General features: G+C 45.9%; 1 protein-coding gene across 2 annotated transcripts in view; it reads left to right on the top strand.

Annotated features, from left to right (window-relative positions):
- The window catches only part of GAB2 (GRB2 associated binding protein 2), a 193,818-nt gene that overhangs the window by 127,304 nt on the left and 43,481 nt on the right, over window positions 1–23,033 (top strand). Inside the window, exons 1-2 of one of the 2 annotated variants that reach the window (XM_033950611.1) lie at window positions 4,991–5,009; window positions 12,486–12,786. In XM_033950611.1, coding sequence (XP_033806502.1) covers window positions 12,525–12,786 — 262 coding nt within the window. In that variant the 5' untranslated portion in view covers window positions 4,991–5,009; window positions 12,486–12,524. Of the gene's footprint in view, window positions 1–4,990; window positions 5,010–12,485; window positions 12,787–23,033 lie in introns of those variants that run through there. The other variant, XM_033950610.1, reaches the window with a different exon arrangement.

Raw genomic sequence — 23,033 nt, 5'->3', positions numbered from 1 at the left:
GCAAATTTCTTTCATGCGTATTCGTCGTGGATATCCTGAAAACCTGACTGGCAAGAGGGTACTCTAGAACCGAGTTGAGAAGCACTGGTCTAGAGGTATAGTTAGGGCAAGAGCGGTCCCCCAGTTACTCCAGCCCTCCTTCTCTCAAAATGGCTGCCTTGACTGGATCATTGCTCCTATCCAGCCTAAACCAACTAAACAAGAGGAAAGATAAGAGCGGATAGCGTAGCTGGTTTTAAGAAAGATTTGGACAATTTCCTGGAGGAAAAGTCCATAGTCTGTTATTGAGAAAGACAAAGGGAACTTCACTGTTTGCCCTGGATCGGTAGCATGGAATGTTGCTAATCCTTGGATTTCTTCTATTCATTTTTCATTAAAATGTCAAACAAGTTGTTAAAAACTATCAATGGAATATAAAAACATAAGAATTGCTGCAGCTGGGTCAGACCAGTGGTCCATCGCACCCAGCAGTCCGCTCCCGCGACAGCCCTAAGGTCAAAGACCAGTGCCCTAACTGAGACCAGCCCTACCTGCTTACGTTCTGGTTCAGCAGGAACTTGCTAATCTTGTCTTGAATCCCTGGAGGATGTTTTCCCCTATGACAGCCTCCAGAAGAGTGTTCCAGTTTTCTCCCACTCTCTGGGTGACGAAGAACTTCCTTACGTTTGTACCGAATCTATCCCCTTTTAACTTTAGAGAGTGCCCTCTCGTTCTCCCTACCTTGGAGAGGGTGAACAACCTGTCCTTATCTACTAAGTCTATTCCCTTCATTATCTTGAATGTTTCGATCATGTCCCCTCTCAATATCTTCTTTTCAAGGGAGAAGAGGCCCAGTTTCTCCAATCTCTCTCACTGTTCGGCAACTCCTCCAGCCCCTTAACCATTTTAGTCGCTCTTCTCTGAACCCTTTTGAATAGTACTGTGTCCTTCATGTATGGTGACTAGTGCTGGACGCAGTATTCCAGGTGAGGCGTACCATGGCCTGGTACAGCGGGTTGCATGGCATTTGATGCACTTTAACTGTTGGCACGCACTAAGACCCGGATTCTGCAAATGGCGCCATTTGCAGCAGCCGCCTGCAGAAGCGGCACTGTTTACGCGCCCATCACACAATGGCGCTGTTTTCAGAATCGCGGCCAAATCTGAAGTAGGCGCCGGAAATGTAGGCTAGGGTTTTACAGGCCTACATTTCTGGCACCTACTTTACACAAGAATCGCATCCATAGAGACGCCGCAGGACGCCTACATCAACTTCCGGCATAAACCACGCCTACTCTAGCCGTAGGCGCCTCTTTGGACATGCTTTTAGTAGGCATCTGCCGATGCCTACTTTTCTTTTCTGTTAGTTGCTTTTTAATTGGTTTTAGACGAGGCGGTTTTGAGAATTTGAGCCTAGAGTCTAAAGGACCCCAAAGTTAAAATTGTAAAAGTAATTTGCAGCTCATGTCTGTGATATAAAAAAACAAAAATACGAGCTGCATGCCATTGGCATTTTGCCCTGACCCCTCCCCTCAAATATCCACCCCTAGGTAACTGATCGGCACAATCTCTCCCATAACAACTGATCTCTTAAACCGTCAGCCACTAATCTCCAACTATGTAAGTTCCACTCAATTTGTCGCAGCTTTCTAATCATTGTAAACCGCATAGAACTTCACGGTACTGCGGTATATAAACTGTTATTATTATTAATGAACACAATTGAACCCTTGCAGTTGGATAAGCCAGTGATTCCCAACCCTGTCCTGGAGGAACACCAGGCCAATTGGGTTTTCAGGCTAGCCCTAATGAATATGCATGAGAGAGATTTGCATATGATGGAAGTGATAGGCATGCAAATTTGCTCCATGCATATTCATTAGGGCTAGCCTGAAAACCCAATTGGCCTGGTGTTCCTCCAGGACAGGGTTGGGAACCACTGGGATAAGCAATGCTGGAGAAAAAAAACATAGGTTACTTGTAAATTCTGCTGGCTGTGATTTTGCTCCACTTACCTTCATTGTGCCAACAGGTCCACCTGGGTCCCCCTTTCACATATGCTTTCTTTTACCTGCTGACCGATTTTTTTTGCATATTAAGCAGCTGAGGCTGGAAAAATCTTCTGAATCCAGTCTCCAGGATTCCGGTTAGATTACAGAAATTAGATAGTTCCAAGTCTAATAGATCAGTGATTCCCAACCCTGTCCTGGAGGAACACCAGGCCAATCGGGTTTTCAGGCTAGCCCTAATGAATATGCATGAGAGAGATTTGCATATGATGGAAGTGATAGGCATGCAAATTTGCTTCATGCATATTCATTAGGGCTAGCCTGAAAACCCGATTTGCCTGGTGGTCCTGCAGGACAGGGTTGGGAACCACTGTAATAGATGCTGGCACTGCCATCTTGAACCTGGGACATTGGATCATTTATTATTTTATTGTCCCTTGATACTTCGATTTTGGAGACCCATTTGGGATCAAGTAATAGTAATGCTATTTGGCACTTCGATGAGCGCTAAAAGCCAAATATCATCTCAAAGGGCTCCTTTTACGAAGCCACGTTAGCGGCTTTACTGCGCACGACTTTTAATCGCGCGCTAACCCCGCGCTAGCTGAAAAACTCCCGCCTGCTCAAGAGGAGGCGGTAGCGGCTAGCACGTCCGGCGGTTTAGCGCGCGCTATTACGAGCATTAAACCGCTACCGCGGCTTCGTAAAAGGAGCCCATAATAATAAACTTCTCTTTATTATGACAGGGGTTGCCATACAGCTTATTTTAAGGAATTGGAAAAACTGGGATAGATTGAACTATACCTTTGGGTGGGAGTCTCTGTGTCACCTCTTTAAAATGGAACGTACTATGGCCATATATCGGGGACATTATAAGAAGTTTCTGAAGATTTGGGAGCCACTGACAAAATTTTGCAAAGAGTGATTGTTGATTTTGCCCTTTGGTCATACACGTCCAGGGTGGGTTGGTGGGAGGGAGGGTTAGAAAATATTTTTAAAATTCTTTAATTTGAGTGTACTTTTTGAATATAATTATGGGGGGAGGGTGATATATTTGTCATAGATTACAATTGTAATTGTATTTAAGTGCTTTTATAGTGTAATATGATTGTATTATATCTTGCACTTGTGGCTTTAAAATGAATAAAGATATAAAAAAATATATATATATATTTGGCACCTAACACCTAAGGTTCAAAAAAAGCAAAAAATTTAATTACGGTAACTCCCCCCTTTTACAAAATTACGCAAGCAGCTTTTAGTGCAGGCTGGCGCGCTGAATGCTTTGCTCAATGAGCATCGGAGCAGTGCAGAGCATTCAGCGCGCCGGCGCTAAAAACCGCTTGCGCAGTTTTGTAAAAGGGGGGAGGGGTAAATTAACAAAATAAGGGCCCCTTGTACAAAGCTGTGGTAGCAATGCTGCCGTGGCAAATGCACCAAAGCCTATTCAATTCCGGTACCGCAGCTTTGGGAAAAAGGAAAAAAAAAAAAAAAAAAGCAAACCAAATAAGGCAAAATAGTTACACAGGGAGGAAGGAGAAATAAGAAGAACATTTTCCCTAGCACCTAAAAATTTTGACTGTCATCTAAGGGCTTCTTACGCTTCAGTCCTTTTGGGCATCGAAGCATTTACCGCATCGGCCCTCGCTATTGGGCTTTGTAAAAGAGGGGTAAAGTTTGCCTATATATATTTTCAGTCCTAAGCACCTTTTTTCATGTTTACTATGCATTGAGCTTGCATAGTAGGGGAGGGAGCAAAGTGGTCCAGATGTATCTGCTGAAATCAACCATGATCTCTTTGTAGTATTAACTGAGCCCGTCCTTGGCGCTTGGCACCTATGAGAAAAAAGCTTTCCCTCCCCCCCACCCCCTCTGCATTTGTGCAAAGCAACCGCAAGAGAGACTGCTGCTTCTGTTTTTAGCAGCTGCGGGTGACATGAGAAGAGTGGGTTGGCAGGTGCACCTTTTCTGGCAGGAAAGAAAAGTGCTTTTGTCTGTGCATGGTGTAGACGTTGTTCCTGGAAGGCAATGGCAGGAAGTATCACATTGATCAATGAAAGTACTCCCCCCCCCTCTCCCAGGATCACACTTGTGGTCATGGTTTCACCTGGGTAATAAACATTATGGTACAGTAGTAAACGCCATTGTGATTGTCTTATTTTAGGCTGTGTTGACTTTGGCTAGTTCCCTTTGTCATTACTCTCTGAGTGCTTTATAGCTTTCTTGACAATCTGTGCATCCTCCACAACTCCCTGTCACATAGTGAGAAATGCCTAGGGCTAGCGCCCACTGGTGGGCAACAGAAGATACTGCAAAAGAGAAGGGGGAAAAGAGATAATTTTCTAATATGCAGGAAATCAAATTTAATCAAGTTTTTAACTGATTCTAACCGTTATGATAATTAATGAATTATATGTAGATTAATAATAATGAATTTTTAGTATACATTAATACATCTACTTCAAATACAATATCACATATTTCCTTTTTGAGTATTTGAGTACATTTGTGGTGGACATATCATAAATTATACAGACGTCAGTCTTTGGAACCTCTTATGATATATACCTGTCCAAGTTCCTGTCTTGTATTTACTCAAATAGAAAATTATCTCTTTTCCCCCTTCTCTTTTGCTGTAAATATCTTGACAAAAGGATTCCTCGGGGGGCTGGTGAGATACTTGTGCGAAGTTTTATTATCAAAGTCTTTTATGAGGTAGGTGTTTTTCTTAGTAAACACGCTGGACAAGTATCTCACTAGTCCCCCGAAACTGGGATCCTAGCTGGGACCACGACTGATGAGAGAGTTTCTCTCTGCTGGACTTATTTGTGGACTAATAAATGCAGCATCTGTGGTCCGATTAAGACATCTCACGTGCGTCTCTTTGTGCCCGCCGTAGGGATTCGGGATTCGGGCAGCTTGTTCCAAGCATACAGCGCAGCAAGGCAGAAGCGACGGAGTCTGGAGTTGGCAGTTGAAGAGAAGGACACAGATAGGAGGGACATTGTACAATTTTTAAATGTGTGGAATATTTTGTTTTTTTTGTGGAGTTTTGTTTTGTTTTTTTTTTGCAGACACATGGTATATGATTAACTGTGGAATGGAAAACTTTGATTTGTAGCAGTTTTATGCTTTCAATTTTTTTTTTTTAGTTTAGCTAGGCCTGTAATGTTCTCATGCTGAGGTGGGTAGGCTCAGAATAATAAATGAGAGTCCCAGAATGCCTTGAGATGGGATTTGATAAACCAGGCATAACACTTCCCTACAATAGTGAAAACAGATAATAGGACACTGATATCTCAGGAATCTAATATAATAAAAGCCGTGCATGCGCACTCCCATCGCGTGGGTCCGTTTTCCGTGAGCTGTAGCGACCCATAGGAAGTGCACATGCGCGGCTTACAGTTCTTTGAAAGACGCAGCGGTGGCTACTCTCACGATCCCCGCCTGAGTCGGACTTTCGACGCAGGTGGGGATCATGAGAGGAGCCACCGCCGCGTCTTTCAACTAAAAAAAAAAATACGGCAAGGTGGATGTCGGCCACGGAGGCTGCAGGTCGCGGCAACTGTAGCCCGCCGCAGCCGAGCACGGAGACGGGCCAAAGTTTTTTTCAACTTCTCAAAGACGCTGCAGCGGCTCCTCTCAAGAGCCGCTCCTGCATCGGAGAAGGCGGCGATCGTGAGAGGAGCCGCCGGGAAGTTACACTGCTGGGGGCTCGGGCTGTTAGGTCCGTGCAGGCTCCTCTCGCGGTAAATAGAGGGAGAGGGAATGCTGCGGCTGCTGGACAGGGAAGTAGGGAAGGAGATAGGAAGAAAGACACAGGGTCAGGGAGAGAGACAGAAAGACAGACAGACAAAGGGGGCCAGGGAGGAAGAGAGACAGAAAGAAAGACAGCGGGAGGAAGAGAGACAGAAAGAAAAAGACAGGGGTATGGAGAGAAACAGAAAGAAAGACAGACACATATTCTACCACCAGGGGGAGGAAGGCAGACAGAAAGAAAAGAAGAAAGACACAGGGACAGGGAGAGACACAGAAAGACAGACAGACAGACAAAGGGAGCCAGGGACAGAGACAGACAGAAAGAAAGACAGCAGGACAGAGAGAGAGAGACGGAAATAAAGACAGACAGACAGACAGACATATATTCTAGCACCCGTTAATGTAAAGGGCTAAACTACTAGTTGAAGATAAAGTGCTTTTAGGGTTTCAACAATTGTTGTAGCAGGAGTGAGATTATGGAATGAATTGCCTGGCCTTTTACGTTGATGAGCAAGTACATGATTTGTTAAAAGAATGCTTAAGACTCAGCTTTTCGTGGCTGCCTTTTCCTGTGCAATTAGTTGGGTTGGACTTGTAAGTAGAGAGTTGCACAGGGACAGAAATCCAACCCATCCCTGCCCGTCCCCGCCAGGATAAGAACATAAGAAGTTGCCTCCACTGGGTCAGACCGAGGTCCATCTCGCCCAGCGGTCCACTCCCGCGGCGGCCCATCAGGTCTGCACCTGTGAAGTGGTTTCTGACCACTTTTATAACCTACCTCAAGTTCTATCTGTACCCCTCTATCCCTTTATCCTCCAGGAACCTATCCAAACCCTTCTTGAACCCCTGTACAGAGTTCTGGCCTATCACTTCCTCCGGAAGCGCGTTCCATGTGTCCACCACCCTCTGCGTAAAAAAGAATTTTCTAGCATTTGTTCTAAACCTGTCCCCTTTCAAATTCTCCGAGTGACCCCTAGTGCTTGTGGCTTCCCTCAGTTTGAAGAATCTGTCCTTATTTACTCTCTCTATGCCCTTAAGGATTTTGAAGGTTTCTATCATGTCCCCTCTAAGTCTCCTCTTCTCCAGGGAGAACAGCCCCAGCATTTTTAACCTGTCAGCGTATGGAAAATTTTCCATACCTTTTATCAGCTTAGTCGCTGATAAAAGGTATGGAAAATTTTCCATAAAAATGCTGGGGCTGTTCTCCCTGGAGAAGAGGAGACTTAGAGGGGACATGATAGAAACCTTCAAAATCCTTAAGGGCATAGAGAGAGTAAATAAGGACAGATTCTTCAAACTGAGGGGAGCCACAAGCACTAGGGGTCACTCGGAGAAATTGAAAGGGGACAGGTTTAGAACAAATGCTAGAAAATTCTTTTTTACGCAGAGGGTGGTGGACACATGGAACGCGCTTCCGGAGGAAGTGATAGGCCAGAACTCTGTACAGGGGTTCAAGAAGGGTTTGGATAGGTTCCTGGAGGATAAAGGGATAGAGGGGTACAGATAGAACTTGAGGTAGGTTATAAAAGGATCCTCTCCGTCCCCACCCATCCCCGTCAGGATCCTCACCGTCCTCACCAGGATCCTCTCCGTCTCCACCCATCCCCATCAGGATCCTCTCCGTCCCCTCCAGGATCCTCTCCGTCCCCACCTGTCCCCTCAAGGAATTACCTCCATCCTCATAAAAAGCAGCAATTACTTCTGACAGGATCATCAATTCCACAGTTTCTTTTGCTGTTTTCCTTGTGGAATCTCTTTGGTGGAACCCTTTTTTTGTTTCCTGTTCAGATAATTAACTTATAAACCCCCTCTTTTACTAAGGCTGACGTATCCATTATATTATATGGATGAACCCTGCTTCCAAAGCCTTCCATCCCCGTTGGCTAGAGGGGGGTCCCCGTGGGAGTCCCGTGGGTTAGGGGGGATTCCCGTGATCCCCGTTCCCGTGCAGACCTCTACTTGTAAGTGGATGGTGAGGGCTGCGAAGTGATATCTATTTTGTCTTACTGTAATAGGTTGTTTTCATTATGTATGTTTTCCTGTAAACCGCTTAGGTTTAGGCAGTGTATAAATTTTTAAAATACACTGATACCTTGGAATCCGAACGCCCCAGGACTCAAACAACTTGGAATCCGAACAAAAAATTAGAGCAAATTTTGCCCCGGAATCCGAACGCCCTGAACGTTGTTCGTGCGTGCGTTTCCCCAGCGCTTGGGCCACACATATGTCATCCAGTTCATGGTCGGAAGCTGTAGGGAAAGCATCTCGTGTGATTTTCACCTTTGTGTAGTGTAGTGAGGAAAACGCTGTACTGTAGTATAATTATTTGTTAATATTTTACCCTTAGAAGCCTCTCCACTCACAATGATATATTCTCCCTCTATCTACTTCGATGTAATTTGCTGTCCTCTACCTATTTCTTATATAACCCTCACTTCTTGCATCCTGTAATTCACTGATTGTCCAGCCTTCTTCGAATGTGAACCGCCTAGAAGTCTTTCGACTATGGCAGTATAGAAGAATAAAGTTATTATTATTATTAAAAAACAGCGTATTTACTGTTAAAATTTGAGTTTGTGGGACCCGGGAACAGATTTAAATGGGAAAAATTGCCTTGGAACTCGAACGGGGTTCTGGAACGGATTAAGTTCGGATTCCAAAGTATCACTTTAAATAAAATTTGGGAGGAAAGAGAAGGAAAACAATACAAAACACAGCCCTAAGGCTCATCTACTCGTTGAAAAAATACGACCACATTACAGAGGCCTACCACGACTCACACTGGCTCCCAATACAAGCAAGAGTACACTTCAAATTCTATTGCCTACTATTTAAAGCTATAAACGGAGACAGCCCAACCTATTGGAACAACCGACTAACTCAATCCACATCAACCAGACACAGGAGAGCCCACACATTATTCACACACCTGACAACCAAAAATGTCAAACGAAGAAGAATGTACAACAGCCTACTAGCCACCAGAGCAGCAAAACTAGATAGACAACTTACCAATCTGCTTTCTTCGACCACAGACTACAAACCTTCAAAAAAGAAACAAAAACCCTACTTAGTAAATGATGGCAGATAAAGACCCGAACGGTCCATCCAGTCTGCCCATTAGTTATACCCGTTTAAAATACATGATTAATTTAACTTGTCTCTTCTTTGATATTTCTGGGTCACAGACTATAAAGTCCACCTGGCATTGTCCTAGGTTCCAAATGCTGATGTTGCCGTCCCAGCTCACTCCAGCCTATCCTATCTGCAGGATATCTACCATAAAGTTTGGCCAGTAACGTCCTCATATTCCAAGTTAGTGAAGTTCTCATTAATGCCCTCCCCAGCCCATCCTATACCAAATTACCACATATGGGACACAGACTGGGAAAGTCTATCCAGTACTGTCCTTAGCTCATTCAAAACATACATAAAACCTATATAACACAACCAGATTATCTCAGCAAAAAAAAAAAAAATGTTCAATCTACTCCTTATATATTTCCAAATATCATGACAACTATGTTAGCCGCCTTATTTATTTAGTAATATGACAATGCTTATGTAATCTGCCTTGAACCGCAAGGTAATGACGGAATAGAAATCACTAATGTAATGTAATTTGGTATATCGGTGGTTCTCAACTTTGCTGTTTTGATGTAACTGATAGACAATGTTCAAAGGTATGACATACTGGACACTACAGTCTACAGCTTAACAAATTAAAAACCCTATATATTATTTCACGCACACACGCGCACCTTCAATTCCCCGCCAGCCTCGACGCTCCCCCTCCAATGTTACTTCGGGGTCCCACGACTAGGAAGTGACATTATAGGGAGAGCCAACGCCAGCGTGGGCAGCAAGTTAGAGACGCTGCTCACGCCAGAGTGCTCAACAAATATGGGGGAAGGGACGGGGATGGAGCAGGGGGAGCGGATAAGAGGGGGGGCACCATCACACCGGGTGCCACTAAGCTGACTTCCTGATTCTCATTTCTCCCCAACCTACTGCACACATGGTGGTTAAGGAAAGTGCTCACGAAGCATCTGTCAGACTTTTGGTGGCACACTTCCCAGCTCTTGATGACACACCAATGTGTTTTGATGTTCTGGTTGAGAACCACTGCTCTAGGAGGATCTATTGAGAAAGACATGGGGGAAGCCACTGCTTGCCCTGTATTGGTAGCATGGAATATTGCTACACCTTTGGTTTTGGCCAGGTATTAGTGACCTGGATTGGCCACAGTGAGAACGGGCTACTAGGCTAGATAGACCATTGGTCTGACCCAGTAAGGCTATTCTTACATTCTTACATTTGCCAAGTATAGGACAATCAAGCCATTGTAACATCACTGCTGAGGTTGGCTCTGAGGTATTATGACATCACAATCTCAGCTCTGGAATGTTGCTACTCTCTGGGATTCCGGAATCTTGCTATTCTTTGAGATTCTGCATGGAATGTTGCTACTCTATGGGGTTCTAGAATCTTTTGTTACGCTTTGGGATTCTAGAATCTTGTTACTCTCTGGGATTCCGGAATCTTGCTATTCTTTGAGATTCTGCATGGAATGTTGCTACTCTATGGGGTTCTAGAATCTTTTGTTACTCTTTGGGATTCTGGAATGCTGCTAATCTTTGGGTTTTGGCCAGGTACTAGGGACCTGGATTGGCCACTGTGAGAACAGGCTACTGGGCTTGATGGACCATTGGTCTAACCCAGTATGGCTGTTTTTATGCTCTTACGTGTGCCAAGTGTAGAACAATGAAGCCATTGTAACATCACTGCTGAGGCTGGCTCTGAGGTATTATGACATCACAATCTCAGCTCTGAAATATTGCTACTCCTTGGGTTTTGGCCAGGTACTAGGGACCTGGATTGGCCACCGTGAGAACAGGCTACTGGTCTTGATGGACCATTGGTCTGACCCAGTAAGGCTATTCTTATATTCTTATTTCTAATTGTCTCTCCCTCCACCACCACCAAATTTGTGAAAATTTAAGGTCTTGGGCAGACATGTGACTTTTCTGGATTTCAGAGTTTAGGAGTGATTTAAGGAGAACACTGGAGATGGAGTAAACTGGAGAGTTTTCCTAGAGAAAATGAACCGAGGATAGAAGGGGGTCAAGTGTTGATATCTTCAGAACCCCTGGGGCTGATGCAACTGATACAGAGAATGAGGAGTTTTCGGCGTATGGAATGAAAGACAGAGTTATCATATTATTGCGGGTGGGGTGGCCTTGGAAAGCACAAATCCCAGTGATTCACAGCCCTATCCTGGAGGACCACCAGCACGTCAGGTTTTCAGGATAGCCCTAATGAATATGCATGAAACAGATTTGCATGCCTGCCACCTCCATGATATGCAAATCTCTTATGCATATTCATTAGGGCTATCCCGAAAACCTGACTGGCTGGTGGTCCTCCAGGACAGGGCTGGGAACCACTGCTATAGAGGTTGCCCAGAGTTGGGTAATTAATTAGACGAATTAACGAGATGGTGAGGCGTCGACAATCAATAATTGACAACAATTTAGATTTTTGGGCCTCTGCCCTAAACGCTGCTCTCTAACGTCCGTGCCTACATTTTAAAATGTGCATCTCAAAGGGGGGGTGGCTATGGGAAGTGTATGGCCGGGTCAGGTGGGGGCTTTCCTACAAGTGATGTTATAGAATGTTGTCATAGGCGTGCTCAGCTGTCAAAAATTAGGCGCCAGCATTTTCAGCAGGCATTAACGCCGGTGCCCAAATGTAGGCGCGGCAGCCTTCATCCAAGGGCACTCTGTGCAGAGCGCCCTTTGCTGGATGCCATCTTGGTGTGGGTATGTCCCGCACTTTGGGCGTCCGAGAGTCAAACCGTGCTGTCACGGGGCTTTCCGGATGGCCCTGGCAGGCAGTGGGCGTAGCGAGGGCGAGAGGCACCCCCTCCTCCCTTCCCCCTTACCTCAAGTTGTTCACCGCCGCGAGAAACGACCTCAACGCGCTCCTCGCGACCCCTATCGGCTCTCCTTCTGATGCCACTTCCTTTGCGCAGCACCCGGAAGTGGCATCAGCAGGAGAGCTGTGGAGCATGTTGAAGTTGTTTCTTGCGGCGGTGAACAACTTGAGGTATAGGGAAGGGGGGGCCAGGGGCGGAGCATGGGTGAGCGGCACCCGGGGCAGTGGTGCCCCTCTCCTGCCCTCTTCCCCGCCCCCTCCTGCCGTGCACACATTCCTTCCCTCCCTTCTGTACCTTTTTATCTTCAGCGCGGCAGCTTTAGCACTCTCTGACGTCACCTAAGCACGGGTCCCAGAAGATACATCAGAGAGCGTCGACACCGACGCGAGCAGCTACTTTGTGGTTGCTCGTGCCAAAGATGAAAAGGTACAGGGGGAGGGAAGGGAAAGGGGCATGCACGTGGCAGGAAGGCAGAAAGCAGGAGGGGTGCGAGCACCCCGAGGAAGACCACGCCCAGGGCAGACTGCCCCCCTCCCCCCACATTCCCCTTACTATGCCACTGCGTGCACTTAGCGAGGAGAGGAGTGGGAAGAGGCGGGGGAGGAGAGGAGGGGAGGTTCTGCTGCCCCCCACCAACATGGCACCCAGGGCGGATCACCACCCCCGCTTACTATACCACTGTTGGCAGGAATCCTTAATGAGAATGGAGTTCTGTAGCTGATCAGTAGAATTCCTGTATCTATAGGATGTTATGTGTCTTCGCAGTCGAGTCACAAAACATTTCTGCTCTCGCTTTTCAGGCATGGAAGAAGCGCTGGTTTATCTTGCGCAGTGGGCGGATGAGCGGAGACCCAGACGTCTTGGAGTACTACAAGAATGACCGTTCCAAAAGGCCTATTCGCGTGATCAACCTCGGTGCCTGCGAGCAGGTGGACGCCGGGCTGACCTTCGACAAGAAAGAGCTGCAGGACAGCTACGTGTTTGATATCAAGACGAGCGACCGGACCTTCTACCTGGTGGCGGAAACAGAGGAAGAGATGAACAAGTGGGTTCGTAGCATTTGCCAGATCTGTGGCTTCAACCAGTCTGAGGAGAACCCAGGTACAGTAGCAGTTTCTTCATGTTTCACAGAGAAATTCACTTCTTTTTGCCCCTTTTCTCTCAGCACGGGTTACATAATTAACATCATAAAATAAAACAAATAGGAGAACAATATTAAAACACGCTCAAACGGGCCATAAGCAAATACAGTACTCCCCCGAAATTCGCGGGGCTTATGTTCTTGGAGTGACCGCAAATTGTGAAAAACCGTGATTATTGGAGGTAGGAAGAGGGCCGCAGGGGCGGCGGCTGCTGCACCTGCCGATGCGGACGGTGGCGCTTGCGTCTCCGACCCAGGCCGGGGATCGCAGGTCAGGCAGAGCGGATTGGTGGTGTGGCGGGGCCGGAGGATGCGCACGGCGGGGGTCCCGGGTCCCGGAAGAGGCAGACGGAAGATATTTTTCTAAATACTGTAATTGCGGAGGGAAAAAACCCCCGCAAACGACTGGAGCCGTGAACTCTGAACCGCGACTTTGCGGGGGAGTACTGTATATTTAAAATCGTAAAATAGCAACACCTGAAATCAATTTCCCCCCCCCCCTTTAACAAAACCGTAGCACAGCTATGAACGCTAGAGCTGTTACCGCCGCAGCTGACGCTCAAAACCGTGTTACGGTTTTGTACAAAGGGGGGGTTAAACAAGAAACTGTATTTCATTTTCTATAATAACACCGTCCAGAATGAAAATGGCTTTTTTATTTTGAATCTTAAAAAACTAAAAACTTAGACCCTCTTTTACTAAGCCAGAGTAGAAATTTCTATCTCAGCCTGAAGCGCTGAAAGCTCCGATGCTGCTCCAACACTCATAGGATTTCCATGAGCGTTGGAGTATTTAGCATTCCGGGCCACGGTAGAAACTTCTGCCGGGGTTAGTTTAGTAGCTCAATAAATGTATGCATTTTGCTCCATATGCAGGATCTCATTATACAGTCATGTGAAAAAATTAGGACACCCCATGAAACATTCAGTTCTTTCTTAAGAAATGTTCACATATCGATGCCAAAGTCTTCCACTTGCACACTATTTTCCGCACCGTGGAATGACTAATGTCAAATTATTTTGCGATCTTTTAAAATCCCGTACCAGGCTTATAAGCTGCTACATGCAATCTTCTTTCTGAAGGCCTCAGACAGGCTCCTTTGATCTCACCGTGGTGTTCACTCTCACCGCAGCAGTCATGAGCACACCAAACTAAATGTCTGAGGTTTAAGTAGGGCAAACCTCCTTTAAAATGCTGAGTAACAATGTCCTAATCACCTGTGTGTAATTTGAGCCATTGTAAGTGGGAGGATATGTGGGGGTGTCCTAATTTATTCCTCAGTTAGAATACACATTTTCGTGGATATCCTTTGTTTCATGAGTAAATCAAGGAAAATTTTTATTGTTTACCTGCAATTACATCACTTTCTTTTCTAGAGATTAAAAAAAAAAAAAAAAAAAGATTTGACTTCGCTTTGTGAACATTTTTTAAGCAAGAACTGAATATTTCTTGGGGTGTCCTATATAGGGCAGGAAGAAGAAAGTGTGGAGCTGGGCAAAAGCCATGGAGGATAGAAAATTGCCGGGAGGGAGTAGAGGGAAAAGAATTAAAAAAGGGAGGTCTACTGAGGAGTAGGAGGGACCTGAGAAGGAGCCATGGGGTCAGAAGGGTCAGCAAACTGGCTGGAGCCCCAGCCCTACAAGGGTCCCCCTTAGCAAATCTGAGTTGCACCACTAAGGCAGAGCTTCAGCGCACCTGGCACCGGTAGAGCTCATGCCACTTTCTGCCGGGCTTCACTTTGCTTCTCGATTGGCGTGAGGGGAAAAGTGAGATGAATTATGACATAGCCACAGCGAGGCAGGAGGGAGAGGATCTGGGATGAGGATGGTGACAGCAGTCGAGGACTGGAGCTTGGGAAAGGGCAATGAGGAGACAGAAGAAGGAGAGAATCCGTTGATGCCCCGTCACAGTTTCCGTGCTGGTTGTCGCTTTTTTTTATTTTTTTTTTTTATTTTCTTTAAACCAGCTCGCCAGGTACAGCATTTCTAAACTTAACTGAGGAGGAGGGTTACCTCTGTAGCTTCAGAACATTAATGCCACCCTATGAAAAGGATGAGTGGGTCTTCCAGCCTTTATTTGAAAGTCCCTTTGGAGCAGTGGTCTCAAACTCAAACTCTTTTCGGGGCCACATTTTGGATTTGAAGGTACTTGGAGGGCCTCAGAAAAAATAGTTAATGTCTTATTAAAGAAATGACAATTTTTCATGAGGTAAAACTCTTTATAGTTTATAAATCTTTCCTTTTGGCTAAGTCTTAATAATAATAATGTCATTTAAAGCTAAAGAGACATATGATCTTTTATTTTACTTTTGTGATTATGATAAACATACCGAGGGCCTCAAAATAGTACCTGGCGGGCCTCATGTGGCCCCCGGGCCGCGAGTTTGAGACCACTGCTTTGGAGGGTCATTGGGGTGGGCAGACTAGATGGGCCGTGGCCCTTATCTGCCGTCTATTTCTATGTTTCTATGTTTCCCATGGATTGTGATTGTTGGCAAGCGAACATTTTATATTATTTGCAAAATAGAATTTGAAGGACCCAATGTCCAAAGCCATTTAGCCATCCGCTGAGGGGTGACATGGCTTGGTCGGAGCTGTCTGCTAATAGTCAGCAAAGTTCCTCAGTCAAAGTCGGCTACGTTGGGGGCGTTCCAGAGGCAGAGTCGGCGCTTGGCCGCTGAAGTGCCGACATTCGGCCAACAAAAACCTAACCTTTCTGCCCAGGTGAGCGTTTGGTAGAATTTTTAATGCCTCTGAATCACTCCATAGTGTGTCTTTACCTTGAGTACTGTGTGCGATTCCGGTCGCAGTATCTCAAAAAAAAGACATAGCGGAATTTTTAAAAAAAGATTCAAAGAAGGGTGATCAAAATTGTAAAAGGGATGGAACTCCTCTCAAATGAGAAAAGGCTAAAGAAGCTAGGGCTCCTCAGCTTGGAAAAGAGGCTGCTGAGAGGAGGCCCACAAAATCCTGAGTGCTATGGAGTAGGTAAATATGAAGTCGCATGGTAATACTTTTAAAACAAATAGGAGATATTTTTCCCAATTAATCGTTAAGCATTGGAGCTCATTGGCAGAGGATGTGGTAACAGCGGTTAGCATACCTGGATATAGAAAAGGTTTGGACAAGTTCCTGGAGGAAAAGTCCGTGGTCTGCTATTGAGACATACATGAGGGAAGCTACTGCTTGCCCTGGATCGGTAGCATGGAATGTTGCTGCTCTTTGGGATTCCGGAACCCTGCTATTCTTTGGGGTTCTAGAACGTTGCTACTCTTTGGGGTTCTAGAATGTTGCTACTATTTTGGATTCTGCCAGATACTTGTAACTTGGATTGGCTACAATTCGAAGCAGGACTGGGCTAGATCAATCTGATTTAGTGTAGCTATTCTTATGTTATCTGCCAGGACCATCCCAGCTCTACCCAACCTCCACCTCTAGGATCACCTACATGTGTACTGTTGATGCTTAGCTATTTATAACTTCCTATTTCTGTTGTGAACTGTTGGCCTGGGTAGAAACATTTTTATAAATTAATGTGCCAAATCATGCCACAGTTCATTGTATCGTCACATTTTGTCTTTGGTTTGCAGGAAGCCAACCAGGGCTGTATCATTAGACCTGGCAGGACCATTAGATCTGCTTCATCATTAGCTTTTGCTAAACTGGCTGTCTTTTGTTGGTGTCTCCTGACGAGTTTTGAAATGATTCGAGTCTCATCTTACAGATCGAACATTTTTTGTGTAAACTAACACCCCCCCCCCCCCACACACACACACACGCACTTTATCAAGCCGCAATAGGGGCAAGTTATAGCCTAAGTGGTTTACATTGAGATACTCAAGTATTTGTCCTTATCTGTCCCAGTGGAATCACAATCTAACATACCTGAGTGTTAAGTGACTTGCCCAAGGTCACAAGGAGCAGTGCTGGGTTTGAACCTGCAACCATACAACTCCTCATCTCCTAGACTATTCTGTACCGTCCCTGTAGCTATGTAACGGGAGGCTTCTGTCAGTGGAAGGAAAGCGGGATGATTGCTCCTTGCTCCTGAAAGCAAAGACTTTGAGTAGCCGGAGCTCAGTATTTTCTGGGCCTCTCCACTGTACTGGAGGAAGTTTGCGAAGCCTAACTCTCTCTCCATCCCCCCCCCCCCCTCTCCCGCTGCAGATGCTGGATTCTGACCCTAGGCATCCCCGTCACCTGCAGGAGGAATTCCTGGGAGATGTGCCAATGGAGGGGCCAAGTGGGAAGAGAAATATTTGTGCTTTGACTCATAGAAGAAAAAAAAAAAATATACGATGCTTGAACTTGGAAAAGGATTTGTGTCTTTAAAAAACTTGCTATGCTGCCAGACAGTAGCCTGTTTCTGGAACCTTCTAATTGAGAGCCCATGTGTAGACTTTTCTCAAACGTCCATAGGGTAAATAAAGTGTCGGTTTTCTGCTGCATCGTTTTCTTGATTATGTTGTTTTTTTTTAAAAACCGGCCTACTCTAACAGTACTATAGATGAACAATTCTACAAAATGGTCCTGAACTTGAGACCAGGTTAGGACCGGTATAATGGGGGGGGGGGGGGATGTTGATACATTGGCAAAGGAATTCACATTCTCTGCTTGAAAAGGTTCAGATCCCAATACTGCCTCACACACATACGCTCTCGTCTCTGGTACCGATGCATCGGGGGGGGGGGGGGGGGGGGTGCATCTCATGAGAAAGAAAAGAACACACATGCAGTTGTATGGCCAAAGAAATGTTCCCTTCATTCAGAGTACTGCAGGCAGATCGAGGCAGACAGCGTGCCAGACTTTAAGAATAAATGGGATACCCATGTGGGATCCCTATGAGGGTCAAGATAAGGAAATTGGGTCATTAGGGCATAGACAGGGGGTGGGTAAGCAGAGTGGGCAGACTTGATGGGCTATAGCCCTTTTCTGCCGTCATCTTCTATGTTTCTATGTTACATATTTATAGCATTTCACATGGGTCAGTTTTTTCAGCATATGACTGTAGGAAAGACCATATTTGGTAACAGGATACATAAAAGCAACTAGAAAGAGGTAGCAAACATAAGGGGGGAATAGTGTTTCTTTTTTAACAAATTTTTCTTCTCAAAACAAGTCAACTACAGACAGGGCCGGATTTAGATGAAAAGAGGCCCTAGGCTATTCCACTTATGAGGCCCTTTCACTTCCCATTTTTAAGTTTGTAAATTACATGAGAGATAATAAAATACACCATTACTGTGATATATATCAATATGTTAAATGAAACATGTTGTTATTGGTACTAACCTTTATAAAAAAAAGTCAAGAACACTTATTTGGACACCCTCCTCCCCCCCCCGATGCCAGTCTGGGCCGCCCTGTCCTGACGGATCCACGTTTTGCCTCTCTCCCCGCGGGGCTGGGCTTTGCCCAGCTGTATCCGGACTGACGTCTTTCCCTCCCCGATCCTCCTCCCAGGGCGAGAAAAAGAAAGGGAGAAGCCGAGTCGGCGCCCTGTTGCGGCCGGAGCCGGTTCCGATCCCGAAGCGGAACCGAGGTAACCGGGGAGCGGCTAAAACCTGAACCAGAGGCAGGATCGGACCGGGGACCGGCGCGCACCCCCAACCGGGGCTGAGACTGATTCTCCTCCGGAGCCGGGAAAGGGGTGGGGGGGAGAGAGGAGCGGGGGGAGAGAGGAGCAGCAGGATCCGATCCGGAGCCGGAGCTGGAGCACGTGTGCAATTCGGATTCCCCACCCAAGGCTGAATTTTGATGAGTCGCTGGCGCAGGCGCCGTGAGGAGTGACACAGAAGCACACCTCACGCCACCAGGACTCACGATATTTCAACAGCGCATGCGCGCTCTAGGATTTTATTATTTATGATATAATCATGAAAATATAAAATAAAGCACGTAATATACATTTTAAAATATGCAAATTAACACATATGTTAAGAACTTACTTAGAATTCCGCGAAATGAAGATATTGTCACAAAAAATTTTTTCAATAGTCTAGAAACACTTCACTAAAGTATTGAACCTACTGAACTCAAAAGGCGAGAATCAAATGATCGTGTACGCAATCCTAAAATAAGAATCTTTTCTACTAACATTAACACGTGTTTCATATTATCGAAGTAACACGAATATAACCGAACGTCGGGATATCAATAGGTCTGTTCTTTTGTCTGTTCCAATCTGCACTTTATTGATGCAAGAACAAACCAGAGCTTAGGAGCAAAGGCACGTCAATATTTGCCATAGCAATCAGTGAACGTATGAACTATACTTTGGTGCAATCTAGTAACTACAAACGAACAGATCCAATGAGCCGAATGCGTTGATCTTAACCAATACATTTTTATGTTTGTTTATTAGTCATATGTGTAGAATTTCTCCTTATTTTTGGTTCAGTGTTTTAGTGTTCACTGTTTTTAGAATAGTGTAATTTTAATTTTGCTAACAATTTGAATGTAGGCCCCTCTTGATCTTGAGGCCCTAGGCTGAAGCCTAGTTAGCCTATAGGAAAATCCGGCCCTGACTACAGAACAAAATGGGGACACAGAGCTCAGAACACAAAAAGAAAAGACCTTGTGGTTTCTTGGCAAAATGATAACTGTTTCAGCAGTTCCTTTTACAAAAGCAGAAATAGAAAAACTTACAAAGAACATATGTGCCCCTTCACTGCTCTTCACCAGCAATTGACATTTCAGTCTGGGTTCAAAACTAAAAAACCTTTCAGTAGGTAGAATCAGGGTTCTGGGACTTGTCAAAGCAGAAAACTACTCTGTGCCAAACCCTCTTGCACCCCAGAATCCACCAAAACCAGATAGCTTTACTGGCATATTAACTGTACCACACACTAGCAGAGTGGTTCCCAACCCTGTCCTGGAGGACCACTAGCCAGCTGGGCTTTTGGAATAGCCCTAATGAATATGCATGAGAGAGATTTGCATATAATGGAGGTGGCAGGCAAGCAAATCTGCTCCATGCATATTTATTAGGGTTATCTTTAAAACCTGACTGGCTGGTGGTCCTCCAGGACAGGGTTGGGAACCACTGCACTAGAATATCATGGTATTTACAAGAACGTAATCATGTGGATCACGCCCTGTTCCACCTCCCGCCCCATTCCGCCTCTAGCCCTGCCCTCTGCAAAGCCTTGTCTTTGTTTTCCGACCTCTGGGCCACATCTGTAGGGTCTCCGAGCATGCGCCAATGCGTGGGACTTCATTCGCACATGCTCAGAGGCCCTCCAGATACAGCCGGGAGGTTGGGGCTTTCCAAAACCCGGAGAAACTACCAGATTTTGGAAAGTCTGTCTGGGCACCCAGATAGTCCTCTAAAAAGAGGGACAGCGTGGTGCCATGGTTAATGCTATAGCCTCAGCACCCTGAGGTTGTGGGTTCAAATCCCACGCTGCTCCTTGTGACCCTGGGCAAGTCACTTAATCCCCCCATTGCCCCAGGTACATTAGATAGACTGTGAGAGGGAAAAATGCTTGAGTATCTGAATAAATTCATGTAAACCGTTCTGAGCTCCCCTGGGAGAATGGTATAAAAAAAATTGAGTAAATAATGTGAAAAGTTTCAGCCTCTGATAAGCAGAGCTGGTATTGTGATGTCATAATGCCTCATTCCACCAATAAGAGTCAACCTCATCAGTGATGTCACAATGGCTTGATTGTCCTTTACTTGGCTCACTTTTATTACATTTTGATTTCTAGACTGGTGAAGTGGTTAAAGCTACAGCCTCAGCACCCTGAAGTTGTGGGTTCAAACCCACACTGCTCCTTGTGACCCTGGGCAAGTCACTTAATCCCCCCATTGCCCCAGGTACATTAGATAGATTGTGATTAATAATAATAATAACTTTATTTTTTCTATACCGCCACAATCTTACGACTTCTAGGCAGTTTGCACTGAAGAGAGCTGGACAATCAGCGAATTACAGAATACAATTAGTAAAAATACACACATTTCTCAAAATTATCAGCATGGTGTTAATAGTTTTAAAATGGTATCTGATTAGGAGATAAATCTATCGAACAGTGCTGTCTTAATTTCTTTCCGAATGACACAGGGAAAAAAAATCTGTCCTCGTCACTGCCCCGTCCCCGGCCCACCATCTCCTTCACCACCCCATCCCCGCCGTCCCCATCACCACCCCGTCCCCATCCCTGCCGTCCCAGTCACTGTCCCGTCCCCGTCCATGCAGCAGCCACCCTTCCCTCTCGCCACCTCACCGCCCTTCAGCGGCCCAAGAATCTCCCTCCCTCCCACCTTCACGCTGCTTTAGTAAAGAAACTTACTGAAGCCGGCGGAGACTGACTGCCTGTGCCTGCAGTCGCGTGTGTGTGGGCGGGAGCTTCTCCTCTGACACAACCGGAAGTTGCATCAGAGGAGAAGCTTCCGCCCACACACATGCGACTGCAGGCAGACAGGCTTCGCCGGCTTCAGTAAGTTTCTTTACTAAAGCGCCGTGAAGGTGGGATGGAGGGAGGGAGATAGATTTGGCCATAGATAGGGAGGGAGGGGGCCGCGCGCGATCGGTGACCATGCGCCTTCCCTCCCTTAACTGCGGGGACAAGGCTATTCACTGCTCCACGGGGCGGTGGATGGCCTTGTCACCGTGAGCACTTCCCCCCCCCACCCATTTCGGTGGGTTACCCATCACCATGTCATTCTATAATTGTAAACCCACTGGGACAGGCAGGAAATATGCTTCAGCACCTGAATAAATTCATGTAAACCGTTCTAAGCTCCCTGGGGAGAACAGTAGAGAAAACAAAATACAAAAATAAAACATGTCCGTGCTTTCCCAGACATCTGGTAACCCAGGCTATATCTTTTTTGAGATAAGAAGACCAGAACTGAATGCAATAGTCAAGGTGAGGTCGCACCATTGTGCATTGCAGAGGCATTATAACATTCTTGATTCTGTTGTCTGGGTCTCTCCTGGTTTCCTGTGTAGCTCAATTCTGAACCCATGGGAACCCTAGAAGAACCTTACCCCCGTGCTTACTTAGGCTGCTTGTCTCCCATGGCCAGTAGGAAGGAGGATCTTTCTGTCTATATAGGGTCAGTCTCTGAGATTTGCTTTGCTGATCCTGTCAGCCTTTTTTTTCCCCCCACTTAAATTACTTGCGCCTCACCTCTTGATAGCCAGAAATGCTCAAGGGCCTCATTTCCTGCTGCCTGGCATTAGCCGTGGTGTGAAATTGCGCAGTAGTTAACCACAAGATTACAGCTTTGCAGCTGGAGAAGAGGTGCTTAAATACATCTCCAGCTGCCGGGGGGGAGGGGGGGGCTTGAATAATTTAACTAGGAAAAAAAAGCTGTCCAGCAGCAGTAAAGCAGCTTCTCAGGAATTGGTGGTAGTCGCCTTGCTCTGCCTCCTACAAAGCCAAGTCTAGGGGAGGAGAAGATGGAGCCTCCAACCCCCCCTTCCGTAACTAGTACCTGGCCAAAACCCAAAGAGTAGCAACATTCCAGCATCTCAAAGAAGAACAAGATTCTGGAACCCCAATGAGAGCAACATTCCAGAGCTGAGATTGTGATGTCATAATGCCTCATTCCACCAATGCCTAAGAGTCAACCTCAGCAGTGATGTCACAATGGCTTGTTCGTCCTATACTTGGCACACATAAGAACACCATACTGGGTAAAGACCAATGGTCCATCAAGCCCAGTAGCCCATTTTCGTGGTGGCCAATCCATTAGCAGTGGTGTGAAATTGCACAGTACGGTAGTTAACCACAAGATTACAGCTTGGCAGCTGGAGAAGAGGTGCTTAAATACATCTCCAGCTGCAAGGGGGGGGGCCTTGGATAATTTAACTGGGGAAAAAAGCTGTCCAGCAGCAGTAAAGCAGCTTCTCAGGAATTGGTGGTGGTCGCCTTGCTCTGCCTCCTACAAAACCAAGTCTAGGGGAGGAGAAGATGGGATCCACACCTTCCGTAGGGATTGGGGACCTCTCATTTCAACTTCAGCCACTGCACACAGCTCAATCAAGGCCACAGGTTTTATCAAAACCCAGGATTTTCTTATTTGATCACAACAGTGAACAGTTTTTGGCTACAAACTTTTCCAAGTCGTGAGTTGGGGGGCGAATCAAGCCACGGCCGTTTCGTTTTTGCAGCTTTCTTCTCCTTGTGACCCGACTGATGTTTTATTTATTTTTATGTGTGTGGATCATTTTTTAATTCAATAAAAATGACAAT

Source organism: Geotrypetes seraphini, chromosome 6 (genome assembly GCF_902459505.1).
Source record: "Geotrypetes seraphini chromosome 6, aGeoSer1.1, whole genome shotgun sequence".
In the NCBI taxonomy this organism is placed as follows: Eukaryota; Metazoa; Chordata; class Amphibia; order Gymnophiona; family Dermophiidae; genus Geotrypetes; species Geotrypetes seraphini.
This window is presented reverse-complemented; position numbering and strand designations above follow the sequence as displayed.